This window comes from Melitaea cinxia, chromosome 13, assembly GCF_905220565.1.
Source record: "Melitaea cinxia chromosome 13, ilMelCinx1.1, whole genome shotgun sequence".
NCBI classification, from domain to species: Eukaryota; Metazoa; Arthropoda; class Insecta; order Lepidoptera; family Nymphalidae; genus Melitaea; species Melitaea cinxia.
Window position 1 is genome coordinate 10,708,874 of NC_059406.1, and position 23,492 is coordinate 10,732,365.

General features: G+C 37.1%; 1 protein-coding gene across 1 annotated transcript; it reads right to left on the reverse strand.

Annotated features, from left to right (window-relative positions):
* Positions 1–7,481: 7,481 nt before the first annotated feature.
* On the reverse strand, positions 7,482–11,757 carry LOC123659317 (isoleucine--tRNA ligase, cytoplasmic). The gene is made up of 4 exons (XM_045594563.1): positions 11,576–11,757; positions 11,388–11,493; positions 11,005–11,206; positions 7,482–10,919 (listed from the first exon to the last, which is right to left on the reverse strand). Exons 1-4 carry the CDS (start codon positions 11,701–11,703, stop codon positions 7,714–7,716), a joined length of 3,642 nt encoding a protein of 1,213 aa, XP_045450519.1. The 5' UTR covers positions 11,704–11,757; the 3' UTR covers positions 7,482–7,713.
* Positions 11,758–23,492: the final 11,735 nt, after the last annotated feature.

Here is a 23,492-nt window from a genome sequence, read left to right on the forward strand (position 1 = left end):
GTCATTATGGATCGAAGACTGCAACCAACAAAAGGATGCCGCTGAATGGTGTAGTCCAATGGTCTGTGAGAAGGCAAAGCCAGTGGCGTAGCGTGGTTGTCGGCACCCGGGGCGAAAGAAAATTTTGCCGCTCTCTTACTTATTTCAATTTAATGTATACAATATATTACATACATTATTATAGAAAACTTTGCGGCAAGAACAGTCATCATTATTTTGCTTTGCACGGGTGCAATGCTAATCCTAAATAAAAAATAAATAGTTGTAATGTGTTTATTTACGACATCACGTTAGAAACTTCTAAAACTAACAGTGTTCCTCTACTATATTATGCATGTAAGTATTATACAGTACGTTTAAGTATTTGTTTTATACTATATAGTGATGTGTAACTTTTTGAAAAATCGATAAAAAAATATTCACTGAGGTTTTTTCCGATCAAGTGTCTAGATTACACCACAATTCATGAATTTTTTTACATTGTTATTTTTAATACTATAAAAAAAATGGTTGTCTGTAAAGTTGGTTTACGGACGATAGTTTGACGTGTCAACGTCATAACAAAACATCTCCTCGGATGCATTGGCCAATCGAGTGGAAGAGAGATAGATTCGGCGCAAGCGTACAATGAGCGTAACGCTAAAATGAGTCATCCTTTTAGTGCATGCCGCCGGCGTTCATCGATTTATTAGACGTTATCACGTCAAAAAAGCTCTCTACTTTCTGCTCCGAGGGTTGTGGGTTCGATTACCACCCCGAGTCTGGGTGTAATAGAAATATTTATTTATATATTTATATATATATATATTATTTATAAGTATGTTTATCGGAAATAAATATGTAGCTATATACCAGTCGGCTGTTACCTTTATTAAGTTGCTTACCTTATGAAAAGACGATCGTGTGTGTATTGTGTAGATAGTCGATATTTAAAAAAAAAAAACAAATTTTGGAGCTTTATTTCTATTTAACACGTTTTTAATCGACTTCAAAAAAGGAGGAGGTTACTTAATTCGACCGTATATGTTTTTTTTTTTTAATGTATGTTCGGGGATAACTTCGTCGTTTATGGACGGATTTCGATAATTCTTTTTTTGTTGGAAAGGAGATATCCCTAGTTTGGTACCATGATAAGTAAATCAGGATCTGATGATGGGATCCCAGAGAAATCGAGGGAAACTCTCGCAAATCCGCATAACTTTTTACTGGGTGTACCGATTTTGCTGATTTTTAATTTAATCGAAAGCCGATGTTTATCATGTGGTCATATTTAAATTTCATCGAGATCTGAGTACAACTTTTGGAGTAATCTTTGATAATGCGTATTCACTTGACATTTTTTTTTTTTGTCTACCTACGTTGTATTACTTGTCGATATAATTGAAGTCGGTTTTTCTTCGTTTGCCTCCAAACACAATTAAAATACTTGTTCAACTTGTTGACTAGACTATTTGTACGAAACCCCGGGTACGCGAGTGTAAACTTGAAAAATTCAATTTTTCACAAAGTTGTTGAATTACTTCACAACCACTACACGTACTTAGGCTAGTCCTTAGATTAAGGGCCGTCATTTTGAAGTGAGATACGTTAGGGTTTTTTTTGTAACGAAATTATGTCGATAAACGATCTAATTTTGTAGTTAGATACCTTAAGGTCTTTTTTTTGTAACGAAATTATGCTGATAAACGATCAACTTATGAGCCTAGATCATTCGACGGCCCTTAATCTAAACTTAGGTACCCGTACTTATTTGCACAAAAATCACAATTTGGAAAGCGTAATATAATTAAGATACGAGACGATGTGAAATGGACAACTGACGATCCATCAATAAAATTTTCTTTTAACTGTCAAACTTTTTCAAAGAATCGCGTACCTACTTCCCCATACCTTAAAGGGACTTCCCCGTACATGAAATAAATTATTTTCAACTTAATATGTATACAAAATGTAAGGGCAGCAATGTTTTAACTTTGCCAGTTTACTAATGACACTATTCTGAGTTTAGAACTAATGGAATTTCTTGTTAAAAAATTTCGAAAATTTTAATTTTTTTTTTTTTTGGTAGAATTATTTTGAAAAATTGTCTTAGAATCTGATCTCGGAAATGGCTCGAACGATTTTCATGAAATTTAGTATGCAGGGGATTTCGGGGGCGATAAATCGATATAACTAGGATTCATTTTTAGAAAATGTCGTTTTATCCCTGTTTTTAGGCAATGAAAAAATGGCTACAATATCGTTAGAATGCGTAGGTAAATTTCGCAATTGGCAACATAGTACGCCAGGGTATGGAATATTTTATACCATACTCTGACGTAGCGACGAATGGAAAAGCTCGCCCATAGTTTGATGCGGACTGCTATCGTGCAGAAACCAAAAAGCGGTCGCCATACACTGCATGGGCCGAAGCTCGAGCGCGCAAGTCTCCGAATTCTCGGAATTTGAAGAAAGCTTTTAACCAAGCCGCCAAGTCATGTAAAAGGACGTTACGCAGGGCTAGATTTAACCATATTAGCCGCATTGGGGCCAAACTAGCTTCTTACCCTTCTGGGAGCAAAGCGTTTGGGTCCCTGGCAAAAGCCGTTGAATCTAACTTTTGTCGGCCGTCACTTCCACCATTGCTGAGGATTGATGGATCACTGGCCCATTCTGCGAAAGAGAAAGCGGATTTGTTAACATCTCTTTTTGCTGAGAACTCGCGTCTGGATGTTGCAGGAAAAGCTCCACCAATCTCAACTCGTGCTAACTACATTATGGCAGAAGTACGCATACGCCAAAAAGAGATCCTTAAAATCCTGCAAACTCTAGACGTGAACAAGGCCAGCGGACCGGATGGTATACTAGCGATAGTCCTGCGTACATGTGCCCCTGAGTTCTCTCCACCTCTTACACGCCTGTACCGCCTGTCACTTAGGACTGGCAAAGTGCCGAAGTCTTAGAAGCTTGCCAACGTGCAGCCTGTGCCCAAAAAAGGTAGTCGTGCAGACCCTGTCAATTACCGTCCCATCTCGGTCACGTCCATACTCTGTAAGATTATGGAACGTGCACTGAACAACAAAATCTTGGCCCACTTGGAAGGTAACGATCTCCTCAGCAACCAGCAGTGCGGTTTCCGCCAGCACCGTTCGACTGGGGACCTTCTAGTGTATGCCACACATATATGAAGTGAGGCCATTGACAAAAACGGCGAAGCACTTGCCGTGTCTCTCGATATCTCGAAGGCCTTTGACAGGGTTTGGCACGCGAGCCGTATAAGCAAGCTTGCTTCATATGGTATTCCACCTGGCCTTTGCACTTGAATTTCTGACTTCCTGAGCGAACGTTCAATACAAGTTGTCCTTGACGGGTACTCGTCGGACCAAAAGGCTATCGACGCCGGTATTCCTCAGGGATCAGTCTTGTCCGCTACCCTATTCCTGCTGCATATTAATGATCTGCTCGTCCCGGTGCCTTTGGGTATGCTGACGAGAGCACAGTGACGGACTGATACTTTTCGAGTGCAAGGGCTAGTAAGGATGTTATCCAGTCTTGTCGAGAGGATATGGTCAGCCGCTTGAACGTCGCCCTCCAGGCAGTCTCCGATTGGGGCGATGCCAATCTGGTCACGTTCAACGCTACAAAAACACAGGCGTGTGTGTTCTCCTCTAAACGGAGTGCTTTACACCTGGCTCCGACTTTCCGGGATGTTTCTGTGGAAATTACCGACTCCTCGGTGTAGAGCTATCGTCCAGTCTGAATTTTGGGCAACACATCGAGTCCAAAGCAAAAACTGTAGCAACTCCACTCCAGAACAGCTGCTTTTTTTATGTCACTAGGTCGGCCAACAAGCATACGGCTCACCTGATGGTAAGCGATTACCGTAGCTTATAGACACCTGCAACACCAGAAGCATCGCAAGCGCGTTGCCGACCCAATCCCCAATCCCCCCAGGAGCTCTGGTCACCTTACTCACCAACAGGAACACAATACTGCTTGAAAACTGTATTATTTTGCTGTGATCTTCTGTAAGGTCGAGGTACTACCCCAGTTGGGCTGCTCCATATTTTGAGCAGAAAATTCCTGCTGTGCCCTACCAATATATATATCAAGCACAAGTTCGCTCTTGTATGGAGTATTGCTGCCATCTTTGGGATGAATCGGCCAAATACCAACTGGAAACTTTGGACTCGGTGGAAAAACGAGCTAAGAGAATCATAGGTGACCCTACTCTGACAGACACCAAGTTGCAGAGTCTCGATCATCGGCGTAGGATAGCTCGTCTGTCGGTGTTCTACAAAATATATTTCGGTGAGTGTGCGAAGGAATTGCACGATCTAATTCCCCCAACAACCTTCCGCCATCGGGACACTAGGCGCGGTCGATCGTTCCATCCTTATGTCATCGATATGCCACCTACGCGCACAAAACGCTTTGGCACTACTTTCCTGATGCTCACAACTAAGGAATGGAACTCATTGCTCGCGTCTGTGTTTCCCGAACGATACAATCTGGGTGCCTTCAAGGCCAGAGTGAATAGGCTGTTATTAGGCAGGCATGCTCCACCTTCGACCGCATCGTCACTTAACATCAGGTGAGATTGTGGTCAAATGCCTGGCTATTTGACATAAAAAAAAGTTGTCATAGCTCAGGTGGGAAATCGGTCGGTCGGGATTCACACAGTTCAAATCCCATGTCACCAGATCTGATCGATTATTTTTCTTTTTTTTTAAATTGCACTCACGATTTTTTATTTCAATAAACAGTTCATATTTTTTATTATTATGTCGGTAAAATCGAAAAATATTATTTATATTTTATCAATATGTAATTCGTATTTAAATATAATTTTCAAAAAACACGATTTACTAAAAATACCGAGCTAAGCTCGGTCACCCAGGTAGTCATAAGCGGTGAATGCACACAAGTAAAGACGCAACCATTGCCAGTCGCTACAATATATTATTGAAAGAAAAGGGATTCTCCACAATTCACGGGATTCGCCACCCTCCTCCAAAAATTCCTTGTACCTTTCAATCGGTCCGAATTTGTACTTACGATAAAAATAATATAACATGGTTCTGATATTTACAAAATATTTTTATTATTTAAGTATTGTTAAATTTTGCCGCCCTCTAAAAAGTGCCGCCCGGGGCGGGCTGCCCCTGCCCCCCACTACGCTCCGACACTGGGCAAAGCGTTTTTACACACATTTTAAAAAACCGGATGGTAGTTGTAGTGATGAATGTACAGATGGAGCATTTCAAGCATCGGAAGGTTGGTTCAATAAATTTAAGTTGAGACAATCTGTCGGCGACGAGACTCCAATTCAAGTCAATACCTACATGGCAGAAAAAGTAAAAGACATGTCAGGACAAGTCAAGAGATGTAATGAAACGAAACGCTAAAGCTAATTATTATTATTATTTTATTGTAATAAAGGTAAAATCTTAAATAAATTTTAAGAAAATATAATCGCAATAAGAACCAACTCGGTCATGTTAGTTAAGTGGCCTCCAATTTATGGGGTGAAATGGGGGTGGGGGGTAAAGGGTGGTGGGGAGGGTGGGTTTTTTAGCCCCCCGTAGTGTGCGTTTCGCGTAAACCCCGTGGTTTCGAAGATATCGTGTTTGAAGTTTTGGGGTTAACTTTACGTGATTCAGAGATATTACAATACCTTAGAGGTCCGCGTCTGACTCCACCTTAACTCCGGTGCTGCGGGAAGTGCACTCATATGCTCTGTTCACCAACTTTTACACTTTATTTTCGAACAAATTTACCTAAAAACGATCTCGATTGCAAGATCAACAAACGATATGAACTGACGCTTAGCGACTGACAAATCGACACTTTTAAACAAAATAACGCGTCAAACATAATATTCTAATAAAATTAGTAACATTGCATGCTAGAATGTAGGTTTAGAAATTCGAAAAATACCCAAAACCGAATCGGAGCACCCCACTGTCCACGTGGTATTGGTCTGCCCTACCCCTAGAGTGTTTTTTTTGAGCTGCGGAGGCGCGGAGGGAGGGCAGCCCTCGCCCGCCGTGCCGCGCACCGTGCACTTCCCGCAGCGCCGGAGCCAAGCGTTCCTCTAACTTTCGAAATTCTTCTTCTAACCTCAAAACTTTAACCATGGATATCTCCGTAACCATGGGGTTCTGAGGTGTGACAGTGGTACCAGGGGTAGCGTCCCCCCCCTTCCCCCGACGGTCCCGAAATTCGGTTTTTCCTAATCTAAAGCTTTGTGTTTTAAAGGAAATGCTAAGTGACGCGTTATTTTGGTCAAAAGTGTCTATTTGTTAGTCGTTAAACGTCAGTTCGTATCGTTTGTTGATCTTGCAATCGAGATCGTTTTTACGTAAATTTGTTCGAAAATAAAGTGTAAAAGTTGGTGAACAGAGCATATGACTGCACTTCCCGCAGCACCGGAGTTAAGGTGGAGTCAGACGCGGAGCTCTAAGGTATTGTAATATCTCTGAATCATGTAAAGTTAACCTCAAAACTTCAAACACGATATCTTCGAAGCCACGGGGTTTACGCGAAAAGCACACTACGAGGGGGGTAAACCCCCCCCCCCCCCCCTCCCTTCACCCCCTCTCCCCCCAGGACCCCATAAATTCGAGGCCACTTAACTAAAGGTTTACCACCAACTCTTTAAATTCTGTATCCTTAGCTAAGTGCCTTTTTAAAAAAATTAAAAGTGATAGTATGTAGGTAAAATTAGGAATTTCAATGTAAATTCAATCACTGGATATCCTCCTAAGAAATAATAACACAAATACTGACCAATAAAGTAGGTAAAATTAAAATTAGGAATTCCAATTAAAATCCAATCACTCATTGGATATCCACATAAGAAACGATTACACAAATACTGACTGATAGAGTATGTTATATCCCAATTCAATTCTTATATTTTCTATCAAGAGTGTGATAAGTTGTGTTTTTAATGTAGTCTAATGGACGTTTCCTACAGGGTAGCCAGACTTGTACAGAGTAAACGACTAACCCGAGTAGCAAATTAAGATATCAAAAATAAAATGGCGCAAATTAGGCGCCACATTGTAAGATTCCATAACCTTTCCTTCAATTTCTTCTGGTGTAATATTAGTCTGAAGTTAGAGAGAATTATTTACTTGTACTGGGCAAGTGTGCTATGTACCCCTCTCTTCCCGTGAGTGTCGTAAGAGGCGACTAAGGGATAACAAGGTTTCACTACCATCTTGGAACTTAAGAAGCCGACCGATGGCGGGATAACCATCCAACTGCTGGCTTTGAAACACACAGGCCGAAGACGGGCAGCAGCGTCTTCGGTGCGACAAAGACAGCCCTGCGGTCACCAACCCGCCTGCCCAGCGTGGTGACTATGGGCAAAACACATGAGTTCGCGCATTTTTGGCGCGAACTTGTGGAGGCCTATGGCCAGCAGTGGACTGCAATAGGCTGGAATGATGATAATGATGATGATTGGGTAAGTTCTCAAGAAAAATACAAAATGGTAAAAAAATGTATTTATTGAAATAAGTAGCATCATTTTGTTACAAACTACATGATGACACTAGGTGATAATATACTGTAGACACTGTAGTTTCTTTCATAACAATACACTCAACACACGCTTTGACTAGTGAGATAAGTTTCGAAGCCAAAATAAAAAGTCACTTTAGCAAAGTAACATAAAATACAAAACATTCAATAAATAGTTTTGAATTAAAACATCGTCTTTTCTTATTTAAATAATTTTGAATCAACAGCTGTTGGTTTTATACCCAAATACTCCGAAACAAACTTTACAGCTTGTTCTTCATTCAGAGTTTTCTTTCCTTTTGGATTTTCTATAAAGAAAGTAGCGACTTTTTTACCATTAGCGATGTTAACAAATTTGCAAAAAGGATTATTTTGATAGCTAATATTATCTGTTGGTTTTGACGGTGAAACAACAATGGTTTTAGCATTTAATTCCTGGGTATTTTTTATTTCAGTACCATCACACCACAGTGTATATTTCATTCCATAGAGCCCAAATAAAATCTCCACTTCTTTAGACAAATGATCCAAGAGTATGTATCTATTATTTTTATCTTTTAAAATAATGCTGCCCTGGTTTGAGCTGACTCCCAAACGTGGCTTCAAATCTTGTAAGATTACATTAACCCACGGATTAACTGGTAATTCAACTTCTTTTCTCCAAGTAATCACCAATTTTAATAGGGAACCTTTCAATTCTTGCGTTTCTTGAATTATAAGTTGCTTGGATGGGGAAAGCTCGTCAATACCTTTTAATGGTGCTTTTACGGTATTTTCAATAAATTCACGATGAGAATTTATAATACGTAAAATATCACTACTTTTATTTACTTCAAAGAAAACATCAACTTCATCAGTGGGAACCAAGTGCGCTTTTTTTCGTAGTTTCTGTACTCTGTTTACTATTTCTCTAGAAAATCCTTCATCCAACATATCTTGATCAGGTGTGAAATTCAGTAAAACTAAGACATCATTATCACTATGAGCTTCATATTTATCACTACCCTTAGCCTGGAATATTAGTCGCACTTCTGAAACATCAATACGCTGTCCAATTAACTCAATGAAACCATCAGATATTAGTTTCTCACATTGACGGTTATTTAAATCTTTCAAAGCTTGTGTCACAGCTTTGAAATCCCCTTTTAGCCTTGCACCAAGAATCTTATAATCTGGTTCTGCCCTTAATGTAATTCCATATTTCTCTTTATCACCTGACAATTCTACCTTTTTTACATTTATTTCTTCAAGCACATATGTCAGCAATGATTTAATATCTTTCAGGTAGGTTTCGTCTTGGTGTATTATTATCATTTCAGGCAAAGGATACTTAATAGGAATAGTTTTTCTATCTCTTAACACTCTACCAAGTTCAATTACTGTTTGCATTCTTTGGACAGCTCTTTCAATATTTATATCAATTAAATCAAGCCTCGGTTCTGGTATCATATTAAAGTGAACACTTTCTAAAGAAGTTCCAGGTAAAAGTTGACGCAATGTTTTATACATTACTTCAGTCAAAAATGGAGTAAATGGTGCCATCACCCTTATCATATCAAAAAGAACCCCAAATAACGTATCCAATGCTATTTGACAATCCTTAACTCCATTTTCTCCCTTTAGCCTTTTTCTGTTCATTCTCACATACCAGTTGGTAAGATGATCAATAAATTTAGTCAATCGAGGAACAACAGTGTATAATCTATAAGCTGTCATTTCCTTTGTAACGAAGTTAATTAATGATTGTGTGAAAGAAGTGATCCATTTATCCATAACATTTTCCCTTATTACATTTTCATTGTATTTATAATTTATATTGTCTTCTTGAACAATTCTTTCAACATTTTGCATTAAAAACCTGAAAGCATTGTACCAGGGTAAGAAAACATCTTTGATGACATCTCTAACACCATCTTCTTTAAATCGGAGATTTTCGGCTTTAACAACTGGAGAATTTACAAGATAGAGTCTTAATGCATCAGCTCCATATTTAGTTACTACTTCTAATGGATCTGGATAGTTTTTCTTTTTCTTAGACATTTTTTGACCATCAGATGCCAAGATCAATCCATTAGCTATTAAATTTTTGAATGGGGGTTTATTAAACAAAGCTGTAGATAGCACAATCAGTGTATAAAACCACCCTCTTGTTTGATCTATGCCCTCAGCAACGAAATTAGCAGGAAAAATCTCATCAAACTCTTTTTTATTTTCAAATGGATAGTGACTTTGAGCATAGGGCATAGATCCTGATTCAAACCAACAATCAAATACTTCAGGTACTCTTTTTAAAGGTGGGTGTCCAGGTCTTGCAGATGGTATTACAAGATGATCAATGCTTTCCCTATGCAGATCTTTTATATCTTTACCAGTTAAAGCATTAAGTTCTGCAATACTTCCAATGCATACAACTTCTTGCTTGTCTTCAGACATCCAAATAGGAATAGGAGTCCCCCAATACCTATTTCGACTTATCGCCCAATCTCTAGCATCTTTCAACCAATTACCAAAACGTTTTTCTTTTACATATTCAGGTACCCAATATGTAGCTTCACTTGACTTCAAAAGGTCCTGGTTCATTTGCTCTACTCTTACAAACCAAGAAGGAACAGCTTTATAAATAAGGGGAGTTTCAGAACGCCAACAGTATGGGTAACTGTGTTTGACCTGTCCAGCTTGAATAAGTCTATTGCGACCTTTGAGATTTGCTATGATATTCTTATCAGCATCTTTAACATGCTGCCCAAGAAAGTCTTTTACAGGTTCTACAAATCTGCCGCTGGCATCAACAGGGCAAATTATTTCTTGATCTCTTGTAATAACACCTGCAGCTAAACATACTCTGAAATCATCTTCACCAAAATAAGGAGCCTGATGTACAATACCGGTACCAGAATCATCGGTAACATATCCATCAGTAAGCACACGAAAACCCTTGGGACATTTTTCTATAAAATAATCAAAAAGTGGTGTGTAAGTAACATCTTTTAGCTTTTCACCTAACATTTTATCAACTATTTCAAAATCGTCCACATTTTTAAAAATAGCTGAAAATCGGTTTTCTTGTAAAATATAGCAATTATTTGATGCCTTTTCTTTAACTTTAAGGTAGGTAAGTTTGGGATTAACACAAAGTGCTAAGTTGCTTGGAAGAGTCCATGGGGTGGTAGTCCATGCAAGCAAAGAGTATCCCTCTTTAGTAGGAAATGAAATAACTACTGCTGGATCAACAACATCTTTATAGTTTTGTCCAGCTTCAAAATTAGAGAGTGGTGTTGAGCAAGCAGTTGAATATGGCATTACTTTTACACCCTGATATATCAGGCCTTTATTGTAAAGTTCTTTGAATGCCCACCAAACAGATTCCATAAACCAAGGATATAGAGTCTTATAATCATTCTTAAAATCTGTAACAAAAACATAGTAAGCAAACAAAAACATGAAAAAATATCTAATGTATTAAAAATTGACTATTTATATGTAAATAAATACCTATCCACCGACCCACACGAGTCATAATTGTCTCCCATTCACTGGCATATTTCATTACAATCTTTCGACACTCTGCATTATATTTATCAATTCCCATCTTTTCTACATCTTCAGGTCCCTTTATACCAAGAGTTTTGTCTATTTCAAATTCAACAGGCAAACCATGGCAATCCCAACCAAACCTCCTCTCCACATGAAAACCCTGAAAATTATAAATAATAGATTTTATTTTAATAAAATAAGATAATAAAAAATTCTTACACATATGTTTGCTTCTACTGACATACAAATCACACTTATAGTAATTAACTTACACTTATAAATTACTTAAAATAGTGTTACAATTATGATTAATTGTAAAATTAATAATTGAAGTTATTTACTTTCTGATGGGCATATCTGGTGACTACATCTTTAATTGTTCCTGCAAGTATGTGGCCATAATGCGGCAGTCCTGTTGCAAAAGGAGGCCCATCATAAAATGAATACCTGAAAAATTAATTTATATTATATTTTTATATATTTTAAAGTATATTTATCACAATATAAAGTGTAGGTTAGAATTTCGAACCTGGGTTTATTTTTTGATTGATTAAGACTAGTGTGAAAAGCGTCGACTTCTTTCCAAAAATTTAAGATTTTTTCCTCTTCTTTGGGAAAATCAATATTTTCAGGCACCCTATCTACTTTTTGCGACATGATGAAATATCGCTGTAATGAGTTCCACGCAGAAACTTACCACCCTATCACGACAAATTTGACAGTTGCCAAATATTTGACTTGTAGCATTCACTGATGACTCGACTGATATTGGGCGCGTTTCACTTAAGGACCGACGACGACGATGACGAAGATTTACTGATTTTTGTTAGTTTATTTGTTTACAACGCGGGTATTTGTTATTTTGCCTTAAAAAATTTCTTATTTATTTATTTAAATTCTTCATTGTACAATAAATACACTAATACAAGTGTGTACAAAAGGCGGGCCTAACGCTAATGCATTTTTTACCAGCCAACCTTGGTATGTGCAAGAAAGTATAGTGTGTAGGTGTACAATAAAAAAATATATTAAAAAATAAAATAAAAGTAAAACAAATAATATAATATAACATTACATATCATAACATAATACTAATAATATAATAATATACGATAATATAATATAGCGTAACATAATATAATGAATTATATAATACAACTAGCTGTGCCCGCGGCTTCGCCCGCGTTGAAATCAGTGTGTCACAAAGTTTTCCCGGTAAACTTCCAGTGAAACTCTCATCAAAATCGGCTTAGCCGTTACGTAAACCTTCCTCTTAAACCGCATGAAAATCCGTTCAGTAGATTTTGAGGGAATCTATCACATACGCTTTTGGAGACTTTGTTTTATAATACACTAACTGTTGCCCGCGACTACATCCGCGTGGTTATAAAGATATGCATTACTATTAAGATGTTTAACGCAAATTATTGTTTTATTTCAGTTACTTGAAATGCTTATCACACTGAGTAACTTTTTAAAAGGCACAATTTAGTATAATTTAATAGTTGTTTTTATAAAACCTCTCTATACACCACATTCTTAGTTTTATTTTCAGGCAGCAGTATAAATAACCTATCAGGCGAACTTATATGTTTCATACAAACTATCAACCCCAATTAAGCCCCTTAGCGGTGGAATATCGCAAAATCCGTTCTTAGCGGACGTCTACTAACTATAATCTACCTCCCTGCCAAATTTCATCTGTGTCCATCCTGGATGGATGAACCCTCCAGCGGTTTTTGAGTTCTCGTGATGAGTGAGTCAGTGACCTTTCTCTTTTATATATATAGATTACGATGCATTATTTGGACACCATCTCATCATCTATAGAGCACACATTTTACATTTTGAATTTCATAAAACCAGTTCTTAGCAGATGTCTACACCCCATAAGGAAACTACCTGCCAAATTTCAAGTTTGTATCTGTTATAGTTTCGGAGATTTCGTTATGAGGGAGCCAACCTACCATCCCCCGGTTTAACCCCAAAAAGGAATTGATCTCTAAAAATACATTATTTGGACACCTTTTCACCATCTATAGAGTTTACATTTTAAATTTCAAGTCTCTTACTTCAAAAACATAGGACTTTCATTCAAACTACCAACCCCCGTTTCACCCCCTTAGGGGTCGAGTTTCGTAAAATCGGTTCTTAGCAAATGTCTACGTCCTATAAAAAACCTACCTGTCAAATTTCAAGTTTTTAAGTGTTATAGTTTCGGAGATTTCGTAATGAGTGAGTCAACCTACCATCCTCCATTTTAACCCCAAAAGGGTGTTGATTTCTTAAGATACATTATTTGGACACCTTTTCACTGTCTATAGAGCATACATTTTAAATTTCAAGTCTCTTACTTCAAAAACGTAGGACTTTCATACAAACTACCAACCCCCTTTTCACCCCCTTAGGGGTCGAGTTTCGTAAAATCCGTTCTTAGTAAATGTCTACGACCTATAAGGAGCCTACTTGCCAAATTTCAAGTTTTTAAGTGTTATAGTTTCTGAGATTTCGTGATGAGTGAGTCAACCTACCATCCCCCGTTTTAACCCCAAAAGGGAGTTGGTTTCTAAAGATAGATTATTTGAACACCTTTTTATCATCTATAGAGCATACATTTTAAATTTCAAGGCTCTTACTTCTAAAACATAGGACTTTCATACAAACTTCCAACCCCCGTTTTACCCCCTGAGGGATCGAGTTTCGTAAAATTCATTCTTAGCGGTAGTTTACGCTGTATAAGGAACCTCTTTGCTAAATTTCAAGTTTGTAGGTGTTATAGTTTCGGAGATTTCGTGATCAGTGAGTCAACCTAAGATCCCCCGTTTTAACCCCAAAAAGGGGTTAATTTTTTAAATATTCATTATTTGGTCACCTTTTCACCATCTATAGAGCTTACATTTTAAATTTTAAGTCTCTTACTTCAAAAACATAGGACTTTCATACAAACTTCCAACCCCCGTTTCAGCCCCTTAGGGGTCGAGTTTCGTAAAATCCGTTCTTAGCGGATGCCTACGTCTTATAAGGAGCCTACGTGCCAAATTTCAAGTTTATAGGTGTTATAGTTTCGGAGATTTCGTGATGAATGAGTGACCTTTCGCTTTTATATATATTATTATAGATTACGATGCATTTTTTGGACACCTCCTCACCATCTATAGAGCATATATTGTACATTTCAAGTCTCTTACTTCAAAAACATAAGACTTTCATACAAACTTTCGACCCCCGTTTTTTGGATCGATCCCCCCTTAGGGGTCGATTTTCGTAAAATTAATTCGTAGCTGTTTACACTCTATAAGAAACCTACCTGCCAAATTTCAAGTTTGTAGGTGTTATAGTTCCCGAGATTTCGTGATGAGTGAGTTAATCTACCATCCCCCGTTTTAACCCCAAAAGGGAGTTACTTTCTAAAGATACATTATTTGGTCACCTTTTTACCATCTATAGAGCATAAATTTTAAATTTCAAGTATCTTACTTCAAAAACATAGGACTTTCATACAAACTTCCAACCCCCGTTTTACCCCTTTAGGGGTCGAGTTTCGTAAAATTCGTTCTTAAAAGATGTCTACACTCTATAAGGAAATTATCTATCAAATTTCAAGTTTGTAGCTGTTATAGTTCCGGAGATTTCGTGATGAGCGAGTCAATCTATCATCCCCCGTTTTAACCCCATAAGGGAGTTGATTTCTAAAGATACATTATTTAGACTCTTTCTCATCATCTATAGAGCACACGTTTTAAATTTCAAGTCTCTTACTTCAAAAACATGGGACTTTCATACAAACTTCCAACCCCCGTTTTATCCCCTTAGGGATCGAATTTCATAAAATCCGTTCTTAGCGGATGTCTACGACCTATAATGAGCCTATTTGCCAAATTTCAAGTTTTTAGGTGTCATAGTTTCGGAGGTTTCGCGATAAGTGAGTCAACCTACTATCCCCCGTTTTAGCCCCAAAAAGGAGTTGATTTCTAAAGATACATTATTTGGACACCTTTTCATCATCTATAGAGCTTACATTTTAAATTTCAAGTCTCTTACTGCAAAAACATAGGACTTTCATACAAACTTCCAACCCCGTTTTACCCCCTTAGGGGTCGAGTTTTGTAAAACCCGTTCTTAACGAATGTCTACGCCTTCTAAGGAGCCTATCTGCCAAATTTCAAGTTTGTAGGTGTTATAGTTTCGGAGATTTCGTGATGAGTGAGTAAACCTACCATCCCCCGTTTTAACCCCAAAAGCGAGTTGATTTCTGTAATGTTCTTGGTATTTATTAATTAAATAAATATCTAATATAGGAAAGGGTTTAATGAAAGACGTGTTCACTGTAGTTGAAGCCATAGACGGAAGGGAAGGAAATCTTTATTTCTTTTTTAATTAACCATAAATCAAAACCATAGACAATGACTACCTAACACCTCCCTTACAAAGTAAATTTTTCAAAATTATCTAATAGACGTTATACATTTACAATCCTTATATTTATACATTTACAATCCTTATATTTATCTTATATTATCTAATACATTTTTCCTCTGAACACAAAAAAAAAATACATTTAGTAGACAATTTTATTATTATGTATACATTTAGTAGACAATTTTATTATTATGTATACATTGTGCTTACAACACTATGACCAAAAGACATTTTATTTTAAGTTGACAACTATGACATAATGACAAGTAACATTTAATTTCGATTTTGACAGTGACTGTGACAATTGATAAGTTAACATATATAATTATTTATTATTCAAATGTACTGTGTACTACTTAACTAATAAAATCTATCGGGTTTACGAATTTGACGACCATATTTGGAACATTTTACTGGAGTAGAGGTACTGGACGACAAGGATGGATTGCAATTTGATGGAGAATGATGTGAATTAGGTGATGGCTTTGATGGAACTTGAATAGTCTGCGAATATTTTGGCGAATGAATCTGTTCTCTATTCCTACGAAATTCACCTTCTGGACTTGAAATTATATAAGAACGTGGCTCTGGGCCTACTTTTGAAATTATTCCTGGAATCCAAGCATTATAAGCATTATTTGGCTGTTTTTTGAAGTAAACTTTTTCACCTTGTTTTAAAGAAGGAAGTGACTTTGCATGTTGATTATAATAAAGTGATGTTTTTTGTTTATACGTATCTATTTGTTGTTTTAATTTTTTATAATTAATATATTTAGGTTTCAAATTAGAATCAGAGACAGGTATCCTAGTTCTAAGTCTACGTGACATACACATTTGTGCTGGAGAATAACCACAGCTTTTAGGAGTATTTCTATATTGTAATATGGCAAGATAGGGATCTTTTTTATCAGAATAACATTTCTTTAAGATGTTCTTTATAGTTCTTATTGAACGTTCAACTAGTCCATTTGAACGACTATGATATGGGCTAGAAGTTATATGCTGAATATACCATTCTCTCATAAAATCACTCAGTTCTTTTGAATTAAATGGAGGACCATTGTCGCTTATGACAATATTTGGGATTCCATGACGTGCAAAAATAGATTTTAAATGAGTAATGACACTACTAGAATTAGACGATTTTAAAAGAACAATTTCCGGATATTTTGAAAAGTAGTCTACGACAATTAAGTATTTTTTATTATTTATTTCAAACAAATCCATACCCACTTTATTCCACGCCAAAAGTTTATAATCATGAGAGATTAGTGGTTCTTTACTATTGCTACTGCGGAATGTAAGACATATATGACACTGACTGACAAATTTTTCTATGTCTTTGTTAATGTTATGCCAATAAATTGTACCTTTAGCTAGTCTTATACAACTATTTATACCTTGGTGACCTTCATGAATTAAATTAAGTAAATAATTACGCATATTGAACGGAATTATTATGCTCGTATCCTTGAATACAATATTATCTATGACATATATTTGATGTTTTAAATCAAAGTATGGTTTGACCGACGGTGAAACACATCTTTTGTGTTCAGGCCAACCATTTTGACAGTATGTAATTATTTGACTTAGGACTTCATCTTTTATTGACTTTTCTTTAATTTCTTTTAGTTTTTCTTGACTGACTGATAATGTATTAATTAACATATTTATATGCAGATCTAATTCCTGATCTACTTCTTTCAAAGTTTGTTCTGACAATGCAGCTCTAGACAATGTGTCTGCTATATATAAATATTTACCAGGCTTGTACGAGACTTTAAGATCATAAGGCTGAAGTCTTATCATGATTCTTTGTAACCTAGGTGGTATATCATAAAGAGGTTTTTTCATTAGTGAAACAATTGGCTTATGGTCGGTTTCAACTAATGTTTGACGACCGTATATGTATTGGTGAAACTTAGTACACCCAAACAATATAGCTAAGAGTTCTTTCTCAATTTGAGAATAAGATTGTTGACAAGGAGTTAATGATGCTGATGCATAGGCTATTGGTTGACTATTGTGACAAATGACAGCACCCATTGCATCTTTTGACGAATCGACTGACAGTGTAATATCTTTATTAGGGTTATAGTAAGTTAAGACTGGAGTTTTCGTTATAATTTCTTTTAAACTGTTATATTCTGTCTCATGTTCATGTGACCACGACCATTTTGTGTTTTTTGACAATAAAGACCTTAGACAAGAAGTTTTTTGAGACAAATTATCAATAAATGGACCTAAATAATTGACCATTCCTAAAAATCTTTGTAGTTCATTGACATTGCTAGGTGTAGGCATATCACAAATTGCCTTGACTTTACTTTCGTCAACTTTTACACCTTTTTGACTGAAAACATGACCTAAGTAACTAACTTCCTCTTTACAAATTACTGATTTTTCTTTATTAAATTTAATATTAATCTCTCTAGCTCTTTTTAAAACATTTTCTAGACGTTTGTCATGAGTTTCTTTGTCAGGAGCATATATTAAAATATCATCTATCATTATTTTTACTCCTTCCAAATCACTAAATCTTTTAACCATTTCACTATGAAAAATTTCACTAGCTGCACTAATACCAAAGGGTAGTCTTAAGAAACGATATCTCCCCTGGGGAGTGTTAAAAGTACAAAGTTTTGACGATACTTCATCCAGCAATATCATCCAGAAACCTTTATTACAATCTAATGTACTGAAATACCTGGCACCATTCAATGTAGATCTAATTTCATCAATCGTAGGTAAAGGAAAATGAGGTCTCATGAGAGCATTATTTAATTTTTTAGGATCAATACATAATCTAAGTTTTCCATCTTTCTTTGAAGTAAGTACTAATGAATTAACCCATTCTGTAGGTTCCTCTACTTTTTTAATGATATTTTTTCTTTCTAGTGACTCTAATTCTCTTTTTAATTTATCAGCAAGACGAAATGGGACTTTCCTACAGGGATCTATAGAGGCTACGGCATCGGGTTTTAGGACAAGATGGGCTTGATAATCTTTTAAACAACCTATTCCTTCAAATAAGTCAGCATATTTGGACAAAATATCTGTTTGTACTATGTTAGACTGAAATTTGACATTATGAATTCTTTTGATTAACTTTAACTTTTGACAAGACTCTTGACCAATGATATTTTTACACGGCAAATCAACTATATGAAATATTATATCATAAGACTGGTCATTACATATTACAGGCAAGCTACACATACCTACAGTTTGTATAACTTCTCCGCTAAATGTACTTAACTTATGATTACTTTTTTGTAAGATGTTTGTCGATAAATTTAATTTTCTAAATTCATTGAAAGATAAAATATTAGTTTCCGCACCTGTATCTAATATGAAGTTAATTACAATGTTATTAATTAATAGTTCAGTTTGAAATACACTATTTTTAGTTGAATCGCACAATAAAATTTGACTTACAAATACTTCTACATCGGAATCTGACTGACTGACAGCATGGACTTTCTTAATGGTGTGACATACCTTAGCAAAATGGTTTGGTTTTCTGCATATGTTGCAGATTACTCCAATGGCTGGACAACGAAGACGGTGTATTTGACCACAACGATGACATGGATTGGCTTCTTTTTTCCTGTGGGGACTTTGACTGATGACTGACGACTGACTGAGGTTGCTTCGTGACTGGCTTCTCCCCGGACTGCTCTTCCGTGAACTTCTAAAATTGTAAAGATGTCTATTAGTTGACTCTTTTTGACTGTATACCTTTCCGACAAATGACTGTGACGTAGTAGACTGTTCCCCTTGTAGAAATTTGGCTTGTTGTCTTGACGTTTCTAATTTTTTGGATAGATCCAGTGACTCCTGAAATGTTTTAGGATTATTGATTAGAAGTTTTTCCCTGATGTAGTTGTTATTATTGTTTAGATTCCATGAGAATACATCTTTAAGAATATTGTCGCGCAGCTCATCGAAACCACATTGTAGGCTGATGTTTTTGATGTCTGTAGCATAGGACGCAATATCTTCATCTTGACCTTGCTTTCTGTTAAAAAGTTTGTGCCTTTCCATCGTAATGTTCACCTTGGGAAGGAAATATTCTTCAAATTTCTTTAGGAGTTCATCGAAAGTGACTACATCGATGTCGACGTTAAATGAATAAAATATCTCTAATGCCTCGCTGCCGATGCATGCTAACAAAATGGCGACCTTACGTGATTCCGACTCATTTTCAAAGTTATTTGCCCGCATGTAAATCTTTAAATTTGTGGCAAAGTTTTTCCACGTCAGCGGCATATTTGACGAATGTACGTTGAGTTTCTCAATATTATTAATAAGTGACGAAGACGATTGTATAAGATTAGACTGACCAGCGACCGCCATGTGTCCGTCGTCTGCAGATCTTATTTTTTTCTTCGCTGCTGGCGTCTGCGACATTTTTAATATTCGTCCACTTGTTTACGTTCACTTCTGACACCATGTAATGTTCTTGGTATTTATTAATTAAATAAATATCTAATATAGGAAAGGGTTTAATGAAAGACGTGTTCACTGTAGTTGAAGCCATAGACGGAAGGGAAGGAAATCTTTATTTCTTTTTTAATTAACCATAAATCAAAACCATAGACAATGACTACCTAACAATTTCTAAAGATTCATTATTTGGACACCTTCTCATCATCTATAAGGTATACATTTTAAATTTCAAGTCTCTTACTTCAAAAACATGGGACTTTCACACAAACTTCCAACCCCCGTTTTACCCCCTTAAGGGTCGAATTTCATAAAATTCGTTCTTAGCGGATGTCTACGCTCTATAAGGAGCCTTTCTGCCGAATTTCAAGTTTGTAGGTGTTATAGTTTCGGAGATTTCGTGACCAGTGAGCCAACCTACTATCCCCCGTTTTAACCCCGAAAACGGGTTGATTTCTAAAGATACATTATTTGGACACCTTTTCACCATCTATAGAACTTACATTTGAAATTTCAAGTCTCTTACTTCAAAAAACATAGGACTTTCACACAAACTTCCAACCCCCGTTTTACCCCCTTAGGGGTCGTTTCTCTTAAAATCCGTTCTTAGCGGATGTCTACGTCTTATAAGGAGCCTACCTGCCAAATTTCAAGTTTTTAAGTGTTATAGTTTCGGAGATTTCGTGATCAGTGAGTCAACCTACCATCCCCGTTTTAACCCCAAAAAGGGGTGTATTTCTAAAGATACATTATTTGGACGCCTTCTCATCATCTATAGAGCATACATTTTAAATTTCAAGTCTTTTACTTCTAAAACATAGGACTTTCATACAAACTTCCAACCCCCGTTTCAGCCCCTTAGGGGTCGAGTTTCGTAAAATCCGTTCTTAGCGGATGTCTACGCCCTATAAGGAGCCTTTCTGCCAAATTTCAAGTTTGTAGGTGTTATAGTTTCGGAGATTTCGTGATCAGTGAGTCAACGTACCATCCCCCGTTTCAACCCCAAAAAGGGGTTGATTTCTAAAGATACATTATTTGGACACTTTTTTACCATCTATAGAGCATACATTTTAAATTTCAGGTCTCTTACTTCAAAAACATAGGACTTTCATACAAACTTCCAACCCCTATTCCACCCCCTTAGGGGTCGAGTTTCGTAAAATCCGTTCTTAGCGGATGTTTACGTCCTATAAGGAGCCTACCTGCCAAATTTCAAGTTTGTAGGTGTTATAGTTTCGGAGATTTCGTGATCAGTGAGTCAACGTACCATCCCCCGTTTCAACCCCAAAAAGAGGTTGATTTCTAAAGATACATTATTTGGACACTTTTTTACCATCTATAGAGCATACATTTTAAATATCAGGTCTCTTACTTCAAAAACATAGGACTTTCATACAAACTTCCAACCCCCATTTCACCCCCTTAGGGGTCGAGTTTCGTAAAATCCGTTCTTAGCGGATGTCTACGTCCTATAAAGAGCCTACCTGCCAAATTTCAAGTTTGTAGGTGTTATAGTTTCGGAGATTTCGTGATGAGTGAGTGACCTTTCGCTTTTATATATATTATATTATTATATTATAGATTATAGATAATATATTATAAATGATAATAAAATATATACCTACATAATATTATACAATATAATACAGCAAAATATAACAAAATTTAACATAATATAATGTAATGAAGTGTAAAAAGTGATAAAATAATATGACGTTACTCCAGCTTAGTCATTGCGACCAATATTCTTTTGATTAAGGAGATATTTTTTACGGACATTTCGAAGGACTCCTTAGACTTGGACTTCCGCCTTCCTAATCTGTTCAGGCAGTCCATTCCACACTCGCACGGTTTTTGAATTGAGGGTTTATTCAACAACTGAACTATTAAAGTAATATAAACTATGTGTACAGCCTTTTTCTTTTTTTAAATGTTTTTAATCTGGTGTTTTTACTTTTTGTATTCAGTACTCAACTGTCGTCACGACCGATCGCTGGCCCATGGTCGTCAACACCGATCGCACGACGCTATATATGACGTCACTGTTCGTAACCACATCGTACCCACTTCGCCCACAAAATATAGGTGGGTCAGAGTTGGCTTTCATCTTTAGTGATTGAATAATCCATTCGTTATTCACTATTTTATTTCTTAAACTACCAAATTACGTCTCACTCACTAGCCCTTGTCAAAATTTTTGATCCTGCGCCCTAGGCTCTTTCTAGATCGTTCCATTAGAAATACCAAAATTAATTTGTATAAAAATCGCGAGAGAAAGAGCTAATGTCACAAACGCCATATACTACGACATATACTACATGTCATATACTACGGGTATCATGCGGATATTCTTGTTTATTAAATATATATACAAAATAATATTTTATAAATTAAATCATCACTTCAGCCTATGGCAGTCCACAGCTGGACATAGGCCTCCCCAAGTTCGCTCCAGACATCCCGGTTTTTGCGCAATCCTCATCCAGCCTACACCGGTAATCTTACGTAGATCGTCGGTCAAACGGACCGGAGGACGTCCTATACTGCGTTTTCCAAGACGCGGTCTCTACTCCATGACCTGTCTACTCCAACAGCCATCGGTCCTGTGACACAGATGACCAGCCCACTACCACTTCAACTTGCTAATTCTGTGGGCTATGTCGGTTACTTTCGTTCTCTCGCGGATAGTCTCATTTCTAAACCTATCTTTGAGAGAAACCCCAAGCATAGCCCGTTCCATTGCACGTTGAGCGACCCTTAACTTGTGGACCAGTCCCTTCGTCAGTGTCCACGTCTCGGCTGCGTATGTTAACACAGGCAGGACGCATTGTTCGAAGACTTTTGTCGTCAAGCATTGCGGAATCTTCGAAGTGAAGACTCGACGAAGCCTGCCAAACGCCGCCTAGGCCAACTGAATCCTCCTGTCAGCCTCCTTCTCGAAGTTGTTGCGGCCTAGTTGGATAGTATGGCCTAGGTAAATATAATCCTAAACAGCATCGAGGAGGGTACCATCGACCGATACCGGTATCGGTATGACTTGGTTGTTAAACATAACTTTTGTTTGTCCAAGTTCATACAGAGACCGACACGTCGGGAGGACTCGTTTAGGCCTGCCAGCATTTGGCTTAACTCATCTAACGTCTCCGCAAAGATGACAATATCGTCGGCGAAACGAAGGTGAGAGATGAATTCACCGTTGACGTTAATGCCTCGTTCTCCCCAATCTAAAAACATCCTCCAGAGCAGTGGTAAACAATTTCGGTAATATTACATCGCCCTGTCTTACCCCACGCCGGAGGGAAATAGGTCCTCTTCTCTGGTCCTGGACATGTCGTCTGGTCATCGTCGCCGTGTCGTACATACATTTCAGTATCTCGATATATCGCCAGTCTATATGACATCTATGCAGAGAGTCCAGGACAACCCAGGTCTCGACAGAGTCGAAGGCTTCCTCGTAGTCCACGAATGCCATACACAGCGGTTGATTATATTCTTCTGTCTTTTGAATAATCTGCCGAACAGTATGGAGATGGTCCATGGTACTGTAGCAATTTCGAAACCCAGCCTGCTCTGGT

Bases quoted from the DNA above. Each gene is read 5' to 3' on its own strand.
- LOC123659317 (XM_045594563.1), bottom strand. From the start codon at position 11,703: ATGTCGCAAAAAGTAGATAGGGTGCCTGAAAATATTGATTTTCCCAAA. The intron at 11,494-11,575 runs GTTCGAAATTCT...TTAATTTTTCAG, and splicing joins CAATCAAAAAATAAACCCAG to GTATTCATTTTATGATGGGC. The intron at 10,920-11,004 runs GTATTTATTTAC...TTTTTGTTACAG, and splicing joins TCGTGTGGGTCGGTGGATAG to ATTTTAAGAATGATTATAAG.